Source organism: Aedes aegypti, chromosome 3 (assembly GCF_002204515.2).
Source record: "Aedes aegypti strain LVP_AGWG chromosome 3, AaegL5.0 Primary Assembly, whole genome shotgun sequence".
Classification (NCBI taxonomy): domain Eukaryota; kingdom Metazoa; phylum Arthropoda; class Insecta; order Diptera; family Culicidae; genus Aedes; species Aedes aegypti.
In genome coordinates, this window is record NC_035109.1 from 346,306,431 (window position 1) to 346,323,997 (window position 17,567).

General features: G+C 39.2%; 1 protein-coding gene across 6 annotated transcripts in view; it reads left to right on the forward strand.

The window, feature by feature from the left end:
* The window catches only part of LOC5566044 (uncharacterized protein DDB_G0271670), a 201,655-nt gene that overhangs the window by 176,988 nt on the left and 7,100 nt on the right, over window positions 1–17,567 (forward strand). For 5 of the 6 annotated variants that reach the window (XM_021855762.1, XM_021855763.1, XM_021855765.1 and 2 more), the window contains 2 exons: window positions 5,737–7,182; window positions 7,250–7,381. In XM_021855762.1, coding sequence (XP_021711454.1) covers window positions 5,821–7,182; window positions 7,250–7,381 — 1,494 coding nt within the window. In that variant the 5' untranslated portion in view covers window positions 5,737–5,820. Of the gene's footprint in view, window positions 1–5,537; window positions 5,627–5,736; window positions 7,183–7,249; window positions 7,382–17,567 lie in introns of those variants that run through there. The other variant, XM_021855767.1, reaches the window with a different exon arrangement.

Here is a 17,567-nt window from a genome sequence, read left to right on the forward strand (position 1 = left end):
ACAGATTCGTAGAACCGTCACATGTCGTTCTGTTCCATAGCTTCTTGCGCCTGAGCAATTACCGCCTCTTCATGCTCCTTTTTCTTCCTGCGATGGATCTGTTTTTCTGCTCCCCTTGCCCCATTGTACCGCTCTCTGCTTTGTCTGTCTGTGTTACTCAACTAATTTTTCCTTAAGTGCAACATCTTACTTCCGAGATTCAGCTATTTGGCCAATAAAAACCCCAGATGTCAAAGTGAATCTTCGAGATGTCTACGCAGTTCTTCATTATACTCGGAAGTATTTCAATTTCTAATCCTAAATTCAACGGAGTTATTCTAAATAGGGCGAGACCCCCAGTGCCGGGCTGCACCCAACAACGTACATCGGTGCTGAAGGGGGAAACCATGTTCCAATCAAGATGGTGTATTAGAAAAAAGGTAGCTTTTACAGAGCGAAACGTTTGCGTTAATTTTTAAGGAATTGCAAATGCAAATGCTTCCCGAGCACCTCAACACGTGTGGTAAGTCCCTCTCCATCACTAGCCCTACTAGTGCCAACACGGCATCCCACATCACCTCCTTCGGTATAACTACCAGGCATTCCGGACTTCCCGGCTTGGAAACCATCTTAGCCTTACCTCAACATTCAATCCGTGGTACCCCTGATTTTTAGCACAGCAGTCACAACTTTGCCCACCAATGTTACAGCGGCATCTCTTTTCCAGCAGCTCAACTTGGTCGACAGATCCTTTCTACGGTAAACGTCTGCAAACTCCAGTGAAAGCTCATCGGTTTCCCGGACTTCTTTTCGCACACCAACTCTACCAAAACAAATTACCTTCCTCCTTCAATGGAACATGATCGGTTTCTACGATAACCTCGAACTTTTAGTTCATGGTACACCACCCTGGTGATTAGTTCTGCAGGAAGTGAACAGGGTGTCGGTCAAGCAACTCAACTGCTCGCTTCGTAGTCAACATCGTTGGACTATGCACCATGGCAGTAACTTGAGACACTCAGTGGGCTTGGGTGTATTAACGTCCATCCCTTTTGAGGTCCTTAGGCTCGAACATGACCTTACTGTCCTCAACACCGATATGTACGGCAGTTATCTTTTATACGAGAAGGCAGACAGAAACGAACATACACAAAATTTTCGCGATCTTTTCCGAAATCATGCACCTACCAATTTGACCGACTTGGCCAAAGTGATCCACAATGCCGCGGAATCTTCCATACCTCGTACAAACAATCGACCGGGCAGGAAGGCTCTACACTGGTGGACGGATGACTCCAGGAAAGCAGTCAAATCTAGGAGGAAAACCCTACGCGCAGTTAGGCGTATTCAGTGAATACTATTCACTAACAAAGAGAATGCACTGACACTCCTTCCGGCAAAGCTCCTGGATCTAATCAACAGAAATTGGCTTACAGTCCGTCAGAATGGAGTGAAAGCCTTATCATCCCCATACCAAAGACCAATAGTGACTCCCGTGACGGTGAAGGAGCGGATGCTGAACCGTCGACTGAAACAGTTCCTTGAATCTCATGACCTCTTGGATCATAAACAACATGCCTTTAGATCAAGGCACGGGACTTCAATCTATTTTTGCCGATGTTCTACATACGGCTTGCATACTGAGATCGTTTCCTAGATCTTTCAAAGGCTTTCAACAGAACATGGGGTCCATTAGTGCTCCGTCAAGCAGTTCAATTGAATTAATCCGCTTTTTCATTTGCACGCTGTCGCTATTACCAAAAACAAATCCGGGGACGACAGAATTTTTATCCTATCTGAAGGGTGCAGGATCCTCCAGACGGCCAACAACGTGGATCTGCCACCAGTGGCCAAGGTTCATTGGTACGGTACGGAGACATTTGTTTAAGTTTCGCGCAGGCGACATTTCGTCGATTCTTAGGGCTACCTTCCACGACTGGCTACATACCAAGTATCCTAGACACGAAAAACGCTACACCGATGGGTCACTCTCCAATCTTGGCGTCGATCTGGGAGTTTCGGCTATATGCTCCGTTTTCGCCGCTGCTATTTTCACAGCATCCACCATACCATCCAACCGGCCAGGGTTGATCCTTACAGGTTCAGCAAACGTTGTTTCTGCCTACCAATCTGAAAGGCCCACGCATCCATGGATTAAGGGGACGCTGGAAAATGCTTTGTCGAACACAACCTACGCATGGATTCCTGGACATTGTGGGATACCCGGAAATGTTGCTGCCGATAACCTTGCCGGTTCTGGCTATTCTTTTCCTCGTTTCGAAGAAGCGGTTCCGTTCGATGACGTCAAAAGATTTCGAAAACCTTCAAGAACGTATGGGGTACTGTATGAGCTCAGTCTTACTCTCCGCACCTACGGAAAATCAAGATTTCAACCCAAAACTGGGTCGAATGTCCTCTACTCCACAATCAACGAGTCATCTCACGTTTGAGAACCGGGTATACGCGGGTTTCACATAACACGGATGGAAGTGGCCTTTTAAGAGGGATGTGCTCTATTTGTGACGTTCAGAACCTGGTCGAACACTTTTTTGTGCATGTCCGCAATACGAATCAGCCCGGAGATCCTTCGGAATTTCGGGAAGTATCCACAGCGCCCTAGGAAACGATGGGGCCACCGTGTCAACTTTAATAGGATTCTTAAAAAGTATCAACAAATCTGAACCAAGAGCAACTTTATCTTGTTTCTCACCGCCAATCTCATCGGCTACACTCCATTAGGTTATCAAATTTAATTGAATATAGGGAGGGTCACATTATGCGGAGCGAATTTTCAATTAGGATATTTCAAATTTAGAGTCTCAGTTGATGTTACATGTATAAAAACGACGGGACGACTGTCCAGCGAGTCAGCTAAAATAGCTTTACACTATGTTTGACGAGACCCCTAGGTTGGGCTCGAAAAGGGCACCCCCTAAGGGTCCTCTTCTACATTTTCAGAGGCACTATTCTGGAGACCTCCCCTCAACTAGCTGTAAGCTAAAAAACACTATAATAAAGAAAAAATAGTTTGAAATCCGATTAAAAATCGACTAATCGTATATTTGAACTTAATTATCAATGCTGCTGAATAGGATATGTTAATATAGAGCAAACAAGCGTCATGAAGGCAAAACTCAACTCAAATAACCCATATCAGTTTTCAAGATGATTTGAATTGGGGGACTTCCTGAAAGTAATCTCTGATGAAACTCTATGAGGAATACCTTGTGAACTACTGTAAGCATCTTTAAAGGAACTTCTGAACACATTCACTAGATAAATTTCGGGAATAATCGTTAAGAAATCTCCATACGAAATCCTGGAAAATAATCTGCATTTTTTTCTGGAACGATCCCTGAAAAGCACGGGCATGCGTATGGGAAAAATCGCAATCATTTATCGAATAGTTGTGGTATTTCCTAGTAGAAAATCTTAATGGACTTTTTAAAGACTTCATAGAAAACTTACTTAAGAAATTCCTCGAGATATCTTACAAATAATCTGCAGGAGTAATCTAAGAATGGAATATGAGAATATCTCTAGGTAAATCTCTAAAGCAACTATAGGAGGAATACCTGAACGAATTTGTTAAATTTTGTCTTTAGTCTGAATTCTTGAAGGTTCTCCTAGAGGAATCTGGAGTGATTATTTGGCGAATCAGTGGAAGAATTTATGGAGGGGTTTACGATGCAAAAATTTTGGACCAATTACAGATTACATTGGAGAATTTGTGATGGAATCCCTGTGGAAATGACATGCATAATTGGTTGTAAAATAAGTATGAAATTTTGGATGGATTCCTGTAACCTATGCCGTAAAAATTTTTGAACGAATTTCTTCAGAAACCTTTTAATGGTTTTCCTTACAGAATTCTTCTATCAATCTTTGGAAGATCAACTTGAAAATCAATTGGAGATATCGGTGTAAAAATTGCCGGAAGAATCTAAAGAGGAAATATTTGGAAATGTTTTGAAGTATCCTACGGATTTATCGATGCGGAAATTACTAAAGGAGTCAACGATGGACTGCTTAACGATTATCTAGAGGAAATTAAACATGTTTTGAGAAATCGAATTAAATATATTTTTAAAAAGGCAAATCCCGGAAAGGATTGCTAGAAGAATCACTGCAGAAATCCTTGAAGGAGTCCTTGAATGTATTCCTGGAAGAGTTCATAAAGCACATATCCAAATAATCAGTAAAATAATTCCTGAAAAATGTTTGGAAGGGTTATGAAATCCTTGGAGGGATCTCTGGAGACTCTAGGATTTTAGGTATTAAAAGTTTATGAGACGAAGTTTCGATTGATCATGAGTAATTTGAACCACTTTTTAAAGCATAGCTTATCCGTTAAGCACTTCAAGGCGTTTAGAGAACATTTTAAAACAATAATTATTCAATGACTCAGTGATTTATCATTCAAAACCAATAATACGCCCCAAGTTCAAAAGGCTCCAGCTGGAGTTATTTTTATTTTTTAATAATTAATTTGGTGTTCTAAATAAGCGGTTAAAATGGAACACAAAATGGGTTTTCACGGAAAATCAAATTGAAAGACAATAATAAATTTAAATGTGTTTGATCAAGTAATTTGATCAAACTCAATTTCTAATATCTGAAATAAAATAATTTAGTAGTTGAACTCTGTGCAAAATACCCCAACAAAATAAAGCCATACAAAACAAATCCCACTCCATTAATCTTTTCCTTCGTCACGCCCCTCCTCGAGCAATGCACATTCTCAAAACCCCCCGAGAAATGTCCCAAGATGATGACACCTGTCGCACCGGTTTCTGTCACCATTCGTTCGCTGCTGCTGGTTCTGCAATAAGTAGATCACCCCGACCCCCTTCATCATCCCAACCTGTGTCGCCGATCCGATCCAACATTCTGTGTGTTGAATGAACCACCAGTAGTGCTGCAGACACTACACTGACTCGGACATTCCGACCTATATCGCGGGTCGTCTCGGACGTTTCACTCCTATAAAAAGATTGAAAATAAAACTTTCGTTTCCCGCGCGCCTCATTTTCACTCTCTTACGACGATGACGGCGACTGGTCAGGAGGGCATTGGAGGGGCGCTTGAGGAGCCAGAGGGGGTGCGTCACGGCAGGTAGATCCGCGCTAGTTTCGCATTGGCTGCCCGGTTCGGGTGCTGCTATTGATGATGATGATGTTGGTGGTGATGAGTCGCAGCCAGTCAGCCAATTGTGCGTTTTCGTAACTCTCACTCTCTTGGGAAAGAGAATTACGTCTGGGCGCTGCTGGTTGGGGGCCTCGGCTCTAGGTTTCGCGCACCTCGTCGTCTTCTTTACACACCACGCGGGCTACCGAGCGATCGCGGCTTCGCGGAGGCTTCGTAACAAGTCCCAATTTTTTAATGACTCTTTGGTGCGATCGCGCTCTGTTTATTTAATGGGAGTTGGAAATGTTACGCGCGCGGCTCGGATCGGCGGCATGGCTGCACATACGAACCCCAGCCAGCGAAATTGAACCAGGTTGATCAATCTAGTTTCTTTGCGTTTTGGTTTTAGCGTTTTCGAGTCCGGCCGCCGGAAAGGGTCGTTTTTCTCTCATTGGGCTGGTAGGCACACTTTCCTCTATAACCCCCTTCATTCGCTTGAGGTCGCTCCTGGACGAATGTGGTGAGCAATTAACGCCATATCCTGTTCTACTGATCCGATGAACCTGTTGGCAGCCTAATGATCGAACCCATAACTAATGAACTTTCTATCTCTCTATTTGCTCATTGCAGATCTCACGACCTGGATGCCGCAGCAGTCATCTTTTGAGACTATCGGCGGATCAATAAAGCTTCAACATCATCGCCCGGAGTATAATGTCCACTGGTGAACCGGACTCAGCCGGATCCCATGGACTAGGACTTGCAGTTGCACTAGGCGGGGGCTCCTCGACCACCTCATCAACCACCGGCTCGTCACTCTCCATTATGGAGCCCCCCGCGAGTATCATCATGAAAGCCAAGGAAGAGCCGGATTGTGATATGGAACGGAACATAGACTCCAGCATGGACAGCAGCGCCTTGGCAACGTGTCTTTCGACGACGATCTCGGCCCTAAGAGCTAGTCACAATGCCAGTCTCAGCGAGGCCAACCGTGGCAACAGCGTTGACGATAACCTCTCGGACAATTCGGAACCAACGAACGATCAACGATCCGCAGCAGCAGCCCAACTCCTAGAGAGTCTCAAGAACAACCTCAACAACAACAACAACTCGAGTGCAATTAACAACAACAACCTGCTACATGCGAACAACAATAACAACAATAATAACAACAATGGCAACCGGAAACTGTTCGAATGCGATGTGTGCAATATGAAGTTCTCCAATGGCGCTAACATGCGTCGGCACAAGATGCGCCACACCGGAGTAAAACCCTACGAATGTCGCGTCTGTCAGAAGCGATTCTTCCGCAAGGACCACCTGGCGGAGCACTTTACCACTCACACCAAAACACTGCCCTACCATTGTCCGATCTGCAATCGAGGTTTCCAAAGACAGATAGCCATGCGCGCACATTTCCAAAACGAGCACGTTGGACAGCACGACCTCGTCAAAACCTGCCCTCTTTGTAGCTACCGAGCGGGAACAATGAAATCCCTACGGGTACACTTCTTCAACAGGCACGGCATCGATCTGGACAACCCCGGCCCAGGAACTCCATCATCCCTACTGCTAGCCCTAGATCAGCATAATCCAGCCAATCTCTTGCCGGCTTTGGCCGCCATGAACGCCGTCAACGCGTTCAGCGATTCCGGCGACTCTATGCGTTCGGTAGACAATGCGACACCCCCAATGCACTTCCTCACGCCGCACGTGGAAATCTCGATGGCGGACAACAACGAAGTGGCCCTGAATTGCAGTCGGGACGCTTTGAACGGTACGGGTCACGGCAACAGCACCAACAACGAACCGAGCAGCGCTCGGGACAACGGAAGCGATCGCAGCGGCAGCAACGACCGAAGCACTCCGACCCCATCGATTTCCTCCGGCTTGGACATCAAAGCCATCGTGCGGCCCCCGAATGGCGGCTCGCCCTCGTCACCGCATTCGGCCGACTCCAACGCACCCTCCAGTTCCCACTTGTCCTCCATGCTTCCATCTCAAGTACAAAGCTCAAGGCACATTATTTTTGATAACTCTATTACCCCGTCAATCAGCCTGATTCCGATCAAACAGGTAAGTAGTGGCAGTCCCTTCATCACCGTGTAGCGGATTTTAATTTTTGGAATTGTCCCTTTTTTAGGAACCCACGACAAACGATGAGTACAATGAAACCAAACCACGAAGTAATAGCACTTCGGAAAATCCGACCTCCAACATTAGCAATTCGAGTGAGAGTGTGACACCGTCCTCCAGCCTTACGTCGCTGATCAAGGTGAGTGATGGCCTGCGTAGTGCAAATGCAAAAGATAGGTTAAAAAACATTTGACTGGAAATTCATCGAAATGTCCGGTGAAGCGAAAAGCATCAAGTGTACTGAAGAAGATCCATCTGAAAATCACTCATATAAGCAGTAGCGTAGCTAGGGGGGTGCGGTGGGTGCGGTCCGCACCAGGCCCCGAGCTCATAGGGGCCCCAAAATTACAATGCAGATTTCTCATAGTATTGAAAGTTCGACCTAGCTTATAGGAAATTGACAATTTGTATGATCCCAAACTGAAAATTTGTATAATAAGAATAGGTTTTGGAGGAGATTTTGATTAGCTATGTACAGGGGCCCCTTGATTATCCCCTATTTTAAATACTTTAGGGCTAGATTTAGAGTCAGCAGAGGGGCCCCGGTGGATCGTCGCTTTGGGTCCCCACATTTTAGGGGCCTCCACAAATATTTATTTAGTAAGTTATTTTCCTTGTTGTTGTTCAATCAATTTGGCGCATAAAAGAACCGAGCCTTCGAAAAGGGCCACGTTCAGCTAAACCTCATAAGTATCCAAGTAGGCTCAGATACCTTTTTTTAATGTCGAGTCTAATCACGGCTTTGGATTTATAAAAATTTACTTCATGAATTTTGATTTCCAATTAAATGCAAATCCAGTTTGTTGGCCTCCAGAAATCTGGAGCGTTGGTGAGCTTTGAGCTTGAGGTACCTAATAAAAATTCCTTATTTTGTTGTCATCCAAAAATACTTACCAAAAATCATCTGAATTTATTCTCTGATGGCCTTGAATAATAATTCAGGACATTTCTTTAAAAACTTCTGTTAATTTATATGAAATTATGCCATGAATTTTACCACTTTTTTTGTTTAAACCTATTTTGAGATTCCTCCAAGGTTTCGTTGAAAAAAGGGAAGATTCTTTCAAGAATTCGTTTAGAAATTCTTTCAGAATATTTTGCAGAAATTTTAATTGGATTTCTTCAGAATAAACATCAGCAACAAATTCAGGGATCTGTTTCCAGTGCTTTCATGTAAAGAACATTATGAGAAATGCTACCTGGAATTTTTCAATCAATTTCTGAAAGAATTGCTTCGGGCGTAAAACCGCTATAAAATAGCTAATAATAATCGATTTGGCATTCCGATATGGACGGCAATTCATGAAGGAGTTTTAAAAAAATGCCACAGAGAATCCGAAAATGATTACCCTGATTTTTTTTAAGGATCCTTGAAGATTACATACAGGAATCGTTCTAGGAATTTATCAAGGTTTCAAGGGATTCTTCCACGAATTATACCTTTTCAAATATACCCCTTGAGATTTATCTGAGGACTTTTTTCTGGTATTCATTTTTGTAGTTTTCGAGAATTTCACAGTTAATTGGAAATCTTTTTGGATTTGTCCTTCATTTTTGCCTGGGAGCCCTTCTTGAATTTGTTCATTACTACAGGGTGTCCGTAAATTACAAAACAACAAAATATGTGAAAGATTATCTCTCATTCAAAACAATTAAAATCTATGTCGATGTCTGGTTTTTAATACATCTATGAAATAGTGAAAGATACAATGATTGATAGTTTTAAAATTAATGCTAGAATGTAAGAATGTAATGTAAGAAACTGAGATAATCAAATTGAAATTTATAGGTATTTTAGGCGTTTTTTCATGTCTTCAAATTTAGTACGGATAATATGCGGATACCCTGTACGAGAAGTTCTTCAAGTGATAAAATCAAAAAAATCCTCAGTAACTTCTGCCAGTTTTATTTTATTTAAGAATCCTTCCAAATATTCCGGCAAAATGTCTTCTAAGACTTCTTTTACATGGAGTTTTTTTTATTCCTAGGATTTAGAGAATTTCGGTAGCAGTTCCAGAAGTTCCAGAGTTTTACTTCAGAAGAATCTGTCCATGTTTTGGTTTTTCAAGGGGCGGTCCATTAATCACGTAAGACAATTTTAGGAATTTTTCACCCCCGCCTTAAATATAAATTGTATGGCGCGTAAGAAATTTTCAACCTCCCCCTCCCCCCATAACCCCTTATGTAATTAATGGACGGCCCCCAAGGAACATTTTAGGGTACCTCTATGAATTTTGCTTGGACTTCGTCGTAAAAAATTATAAAAAATCAAGTATATTATCTTGATTGCCTCCTGGATCTGCACAAAAAACCACAACAAAGTATTTTCAAGTGGTTTGCGCAATACTAGAATTTGTCTAGTGATTGCACCAGGTATTTACCTATGAAATTTATCACGAGTTTTCAAAGAAATCGCATATCCAAGAATATCTTTAAAGATCTTTTTAAATAGAAACATATAGAAGCGTCTGAAGAAATCGCTTTATATACACATAAATTATTTCGTCAACCTCAGAAAAACGAATAGCCGAGAATCCAACAGCTGAGAATTCGGTACTTTTCATTACCGAATCTCGGTTATTAGTTTACTGATATTTCCGCAATTCAAGTTTTTTATCGAGATTCCGGCAATCGCAACATATATTCGGTAAACATTTACCGAGATCTTGGTAAAAAAATTACCGAGATATCAGCTGTTGGATTCTCGGCGAATCCATTTACCGAAGTAGATTTCCGAATTTAAGTGTGTATATATTTTTATGGGGCCTTCCTTAGTCGAGTTGTTAGAGTCCGCTGAAAGTGTCCGCGCAAAGCCATGCTGAAAGTGTCTGGGTTCGATTCCCGGTCGGTCCAGGATCTTTTCGTAATGGAAATTTCCCTGACTTCCCTGAGCATAAAAGTATATCATCGTACTTGCTTGCCACATTATATACGAATGCGAAGTCAGTGGCGCTACCAGGGGGAGGATATGGGGATCAAAACTCCCCCCAGAGCCGAAAAAAATAAGGATTACCGAGTATATTTTTGAAACTTATCACTACACATCTTATACAGCTACGAAGCAGTAACATACTTTGATTCATATTTATATTTCAGGGTTTTTTTACAAATACATCTTCAAAGTTGTGTTTTTTTTTCAATTCTTAGACCCCTGAAGAGTTTAATAAAAACACCCATAAATAACGAAATTTTCTTGCCTTTTTTGAATAATAAACTGAAGGCTGTGAGTGAGAAGTGAGTCGAATATTTAGATATATGTATTGGGAACTTTTCGAAAATTCAGTAGTGGCACTATTGTGATTTGCACAATACATGTGGAAAAAGCTCGCTTTTTGTACTCATCATCAGCGTGATGCTTATGGCAGTGGTCATCGGAAAGTTAACTGGTTTCATTCAGCTCAGTATATAGCCATATTTTAGCAACTATTGTAAAATTATAAGAATTTCTGGATCAAATATTCTTTGGATTTTAAAGATTATGAGAAAAAAATAGAATGCTATTGAAGCCTTCAGCTGCTAGTGAAAGCATATTATCCCACTAGGCATTTCAACAATTACGAGATTTTGAAGGTGTTGATCATATATTACATTTTTTTGGATACTCACGATGATAGTTAATCAATAAGATTACGAAATTAATCAAAACCAAGATTTGATGGTTAAATTATTCACTGTGCGTATTAAAATAGTGAAGTTTACCTAAATCTTCAAGTCGATTTCTTATTTTAAAATATACCTTCTCAAATTTAAATTTACAAAACGCTCCCTAGAACCAAATCCTGGTTGCGCTACTGGTGGGAGTGCTCATGAGAACACTAAGCTGAGAAGCAGGCTCTGTCCCAGTGAGGACGTAATGCCAAGAAGAAGAAGATATATTTTTTAGGTTCCACAAGACTTAGCAATAAAAACTATTTCTTGGCCGAATTTTTTTTTTTGTGCTTTTAATCACGTTTTTTCTTTACATATACTTAAGGTACGTGTGAACTCGCTAATAAAAGACATATTTTGCAAACCTCTTTACGTGGGGCCCCCAAATCTATCTCCGCACCGGGCCCACAAAACTCTAGCTACGCCACTGCATATAAGACTGACGACTGAAAAATCTATAATAAAAACTAGACCGCTCTAAGAACACTACGAATTCTTTGACAGACTTGAAATCTTCAGCAGATTCTTAATGATATGCTAGGTAGGTTTTAAATCAGTGATTCCTTTACTTGGTCCTCTGAAGACAGATTTGTTCGGAACGAACGTGGTTTATTCCTGATGAAATCTTTACCTTCGGGCAAGATTTTTGCCATACGTTCTGGAAAGTTATTAAAAATTCATGATGTATTCAAGGAGGAGTGCTCTCGAGATTTTCAATATTTGGTGTATTCTATACGTCATACCCGGCAAATTCCAGGTGGAGATTCTCAACGAATTCCGTAAACAATGATCTAACCCTTCCATAATTTTTAGATAGACCTTCAGCGCACAATTCATTCCAAAATCGTAAGATGGTTTCTTGCATGATTAATGATGAAATATTAAAATTATAATAAAAACTAAACCACATATGTTAGGTATATGCGCTCTACGATACGAACACTGTGATTCCCTTGAAAGATTTTTTTTACCATGTCTTTGGCGAAATCTCCAGCAGATTCCTATGGATTGCTAGGTAGGTCTAAAACCAATGAATCCTTTGCTTGATCTTCTGAAGACAGATGTGGTTTATTACTGGTGGAATATTTACATATCGCAAGCCTTGGAGTACCTCCATTAAGATCTTTGCTTATGCGCTGGAGACTTCAGTGGAGAGTTATATGGCATTCATGACAGATTCATAGAGGAGTGCTCTTGAGACTATTGACTCGAGACTTTCAATATTTGTTGTAGTCAATACGTTATGCCCGATAGATTCTTCAACGCATTTCATAAAATATAATCTAAAGATCTCTACAATGGTCTTTAGAAAACCATTCAGTAATTCCAATTCGTAAACAGGCTACTTTGAGGGAATCTTTTTGAAGTCTTTAGAAAAAATCCATGCAAAGCTCTTTGTAGATTCCAGATGAGATCTTTAGGCATGATCCTTCGCAAATCTTCACAATATTCAAAGGAAAACCTTTAGTGTATGATTCGGGCCTCCAAATCTGCAGTTCAATCACGTACACGGGTTTGTACGACACCAAGGTAGATCTATGTAGAATGTACAGCGGGTTGTCAAAATAACTGGGATAGGTAAAAATTTGGTCAATTTCGGAACGCTGTAATATTGTCAAATATTGATCGATGTTAATTCTTTAAACAGTTCTGAACGAATCAACTGGTGTAGTTTTGAGATGCATCCACGTAGACTAACTATAACCACCGGACATCGTTTTTTTCCTTACTTTTGTTTGTTAGGCACTCCGTGCACTTGGCCACTACTATGCCGAGTATCATATACAGAATCTATTTAAAGTTCTTATTGCTATTTCTCTCCTACCGAACATGTAGAGGAGAGTGCTGTCGTTGGTCCAATTCATATCCATATCGAAGTCCATTGGTGTGCGGTGGTTCATTTTGCCATGTTTATGTTTATACGGCTAAAGTGGCCACTTTCGGGACCACCGGATGTCCCCGAAAGAACGTGTGATTGAGGACAATTGGAATTGACCTTTAATTCTTAATTCACTCACCAGGTGGCGCCATAAAGGCTTATCTGCAATTATCGATTTCTCTTCATCGTTGCTCTCTTTGCGCTGTTTCAGAAAACTGATTCTCTTTTCGTTTCATATTTTTGTAATGTAGGATGTAGAATTCTCTATTATCTTGCTTTAGCGAAGTTATTATCAAAAGAGAGGATCGATGAAGAGAAATCGCTCATGTCAGATAGGTCCTAATGAAGTAACAGCACAGAAATGTACCTTACATCTGCATATCCAAAACCCTGAAGAAGTAGGGAATCAAACTTTGACAATGCATATCTTTGTTGTTTTCGAAGCGATTTCGAAAATTCTTTCAACATCATCAAATGAGCATCATGCAAAATCAACGTCCACTTTAATTGATTCTTAATAAAAGCGTCTACCTAAAGTTATTTGGCAATAGACACTTCCTAGCATTTTGGAAAATACACTTAACAATAAAACGAAATTCAAAACGATGACATATAGTTTTTTGACATGCAAGTTTTTGTAGAAATGCAGTGAAAACGGTTTAGCAGAAATAAAGTGTTTGGTTTCACTCAAAATTTATTTTACTAAGAAATAATATTAAATACTCTTTATTTGAAACTGTTTGCATAGCGTCATGTCAAAGCGATGACATGTGATTTTATTGGCATCAATTTGACTGAAGTAGTCCAGTGAACATTTTTGGGTAGACATATAAATTATTGATTACACTCAAAATTTATTTTACTCCAAAAACTACGAGACAATTTAGGTTTCCGATCTGTTTGCATATAAATCAACATTCATACTTTTACTGTATAACTATGCTTGTACAAGTCCAGTGAACATATTTGAGCGGTTATTTTGGATTACACATAAAACATGTTTTACCAAAAACTTACGAGAAACCCTAGATTTTCAACCTCTTTGAATTAAAATCAATATATAAAGCAATGCCATTTTTTTATGGCATGAGCTTACTTGTAGAAATTCAGTTACCATCTTTGGGGAAAAAATAGTAAAACACTCAAAATTCATTTTACCGAAAATAAACATTGAAAAACCTAATTTTATATAACTGTATGTCCATGAATCAAGCTGTAAAGCAACGACATGTAGTTCTCAGTAATAAATTTGACTGTACAAGAATAGTGATTATATTTTACCAGAAAAAGAAATTTTTGATTACACTCAAATTTGTTTTTGCTTAGAAAACCACAAGAAACACATGTTTTGAGCTTTTTAGCCTACAAATCGAAATTCAAAGCGATTACATGTATTTTTTGGTATTTATTTGCTTATATAAGTTTGGTTAACTTGTTTTGGGATGAAATTATTATTATTTTATTTTATTTATGACACTTTACCATTTTGTCATGGCATTCGTGGCTGTGGGATGAAATGAAAATTTAAGATTACATCCAAAACTTATTTTGCTTAAAAATAGAGAAAACCCTCATTGTTTTAAATTATTTGGTAGTTAATCCAAACTTGAATCGACGACATTCCATTTTTTTTAACATGAATTTCATTCTAAAAGTCTAGAAAACATGTTTGAGCAGAAATATAAATACAGTGAAACCTCCATGAGTCGATATTGAAGGGACCATCGACTCATGGAAATATCGAGTCATGGAACAGTAATCCTTTGGAAAGCTGTTTCAAGGGACCATCATAGAAACCATGAAATGTTGTTTCCAGTATGGTTCCATGAGTCGATATCGAGTCATGGAACATCGACTCATGGAGGTATCACTGTATTGGAAAACACTCAAAATTTACTTTACCTAAAAATTACCGTAAAATGGGGTGTTAAGGGATGAAAAATAATTTCAGCTCGAATTTTAAGTAACTTCTAGTATGTCAATAATTAAACAAAGAACAGCCCTATCATTCTCTCGTCGTGTATATCAAAAGTCAAATACTTTTGTGAGGATAATATGGCAGATTTCTGAGATAATCATGAAAATATGTCATTTTTGACGGAAATGCAAAATGGGGTGTTAAGGAATTTGAGTTTCGTAAATAAAACCCTATTTTGCCAACAACAAAGCATAATCTTTTTGGTCAATAAGTTTGATGCTTTCATTTAATTACAACTTTAATCAGATTATACTTCAATATTACAGTCGACTCTCCACATCTCGATGTTCTAAATCTTGATATCTTTTCCTATGTCGATGATAGCTTCGGTCCCTTTATTAACAAAAGTACCTTTTGTTCAAATAACTTTGGATTAACTATCCTTTTGAATAAATTTTAAATGGATATTGATCTCGAAAAGTGTCTGTTTCCATTGCTGCGAAAAATTGAAAATCGCTTAGAAAACGACGAAGGTAACTTTTTTTTGTAGTAAGTGTAAGTGGTAGTAAATGAGTTGAACGTCTCCAACCGAAAATATTTTTTACAACTCTTACTGTGTCTAAAGGATCAACTAGGATTAATTGTGTCTTAATAAAATGCAAAATTTATTCTATGGAGCTATCAGGTATCGATGACACACTTTTGAGCATTTTTTTGGATCCGCACCTTTGTTTTGGCTGCACCTGTGTTTATTTCATGGGAACGTAACTATTGATAACACTTTTGGGACTTAAGCACAATTGTGGGATACCTTGGGCGTTAACGGGTTCATTGTGGTTATACAGTAATATTAGTTTTACATACATAGTCTTTATGCATAAATTGTAGTTTCAGCAGCATAGTTACTTTGGTACTATATTTTTGAAAAACCTTCGAGGGATTCAACTCGTTTCATAACAAATGCGTGGTTATTCATAACTAGTTCTACGGTTGATTTGAAATTTTAGCGAATTCCAACCAAGGATTCTTTCAAAGACTCAAACAGGCTTCTGAAATAAGGAGTGTATCGAAAAGTAGTCGCAAACATTCAAAACGGTATATCTCAGAGCATAGTTCATCTTTTTAAAAGCTTTTTTCACACAAATCTTCATCGTGTCATCAAATATTGAAGCAGCTAAAAAAATATTGAATAATATGCAGTCTTAATATGAATACAACAAGGTTTATAAAGCATGGAAAATAAAATCTTGCACAAAATTACATTTTTGAAGTGTCTTCTGAAGATTCGATGATTTGTATTAAACAAAATGTATATCAAACAAAATAGGATGAAAAGCTTATTCTATCGGAAAATATGTTTACTTCACACAGCACGTAAAAAGAAATTCAAAAAAAAATAATAAATTATTGCTCTAAAAAAGCTCAATTATTGGAACGAGGTCGGTTTTAGAAAGTCACTTTTGTTTAATCAACTTTTGAAGGTCTATCATATACAGCGGTAATTATATAGAGTAACATTTTTTGCTTACGTTACTTTATAAATATGCAAAGAAGCTTTTCCAATCAAAAAACATTTTTTTATTTATTAGAATCGTTCGATATTGCCATTAACGTGTAGAAAGAAAAAATCAAAAAAACGAGGTCCCTAAAAATCGACTTTTTTTATTTTTATATTTGCTCTCAAATGCTTGGTAATGAATTTTTCAAAATATTTTTTACACTATGTCATGAGGGTTGTGGCACAGAATATATTAGCATAAACAAAAACCATTTTTTCTTAAAATTTAACACATTTATTAACATATCAATTTTTTCAGAGGTGTGCAAGATTTTCATCGACAGCTGTTAGTAATTTGCAAAATTATTATGCAAAACGCCAGGTTATTGAAACAATATCACCACATCATCATTTTTAAATACATTGTAAAGCATTTTTGATCAAAAAATTGTTTGTGTGGTTCAACCCATTATTTTTGGGACAGTTTTGAAAGTTTGCGACTACTTTTCGATACACTCCTTAAGATAAGCATTATAAGCGGTTTTTTTGCTATCTACGGGTATTTTCACTCATGACTGGAAAAACGGCCAAAACGAGTTTGTTACAGGGTATTGGGCCAAAAAGTATTTCGTTCACTTGGTTATTCGAAGATTTTGCTAGTGTTCAGCTTATTGAAGTTAGTTCACTAAGACCATGCAGACCACAGCCTGATTACAACCGATCGAAATCGACAGGGAATTCCAACTAGACGGGAAATGATACTTCAATCAACAGCTCACAATCCTCTCCTCATTTCTTGAAGCTCTTCAGACTTTGTACAAACTACGTCCACAACCCGAACAACTTCTAGCAGAACAGATTTTATCACACGAGCTCCTCCTGACTTCGATTTGGTCACACAAGCTGTTTCTACTAGCCAGAAGTCATCCAGTGTCCTGTATCCTCTACGTTCCCGATAGTTCCCCTCCTCCAATCTAGCCAATCATGCTTAAGAATCCCGTTCTGCGCAATGTTTACATTGTTGTTCTTCTTCTTCTTCTTGGCATTGACGTCCCCACTGGGACAGAGCCGGCTTCTCAGCTTAGTGTTCTTATGAGCACTTCCAGTTATTAACTGAGAGCTTTCTTTGCCAAAGTTGCCATTTTTGCATTCGTATATCGTGTGGCGAGTAGGATTATACTCTATGCCCAGGGAAGTCAAGGAAATTTCTATTATGAAAAGATCCTGGACCGACCGGAAATCGAACCCAGACACCTTCAGCATGACTTTGCTTTGTAGCCGCGGATTCTAACCACTCGGCTAAGGAAGGCCCATTGTTGTATAACCCGTTAAAATACTAAATATTAAGAACCTTCCTTCTCACCGAAGGCTGCTGACTGATA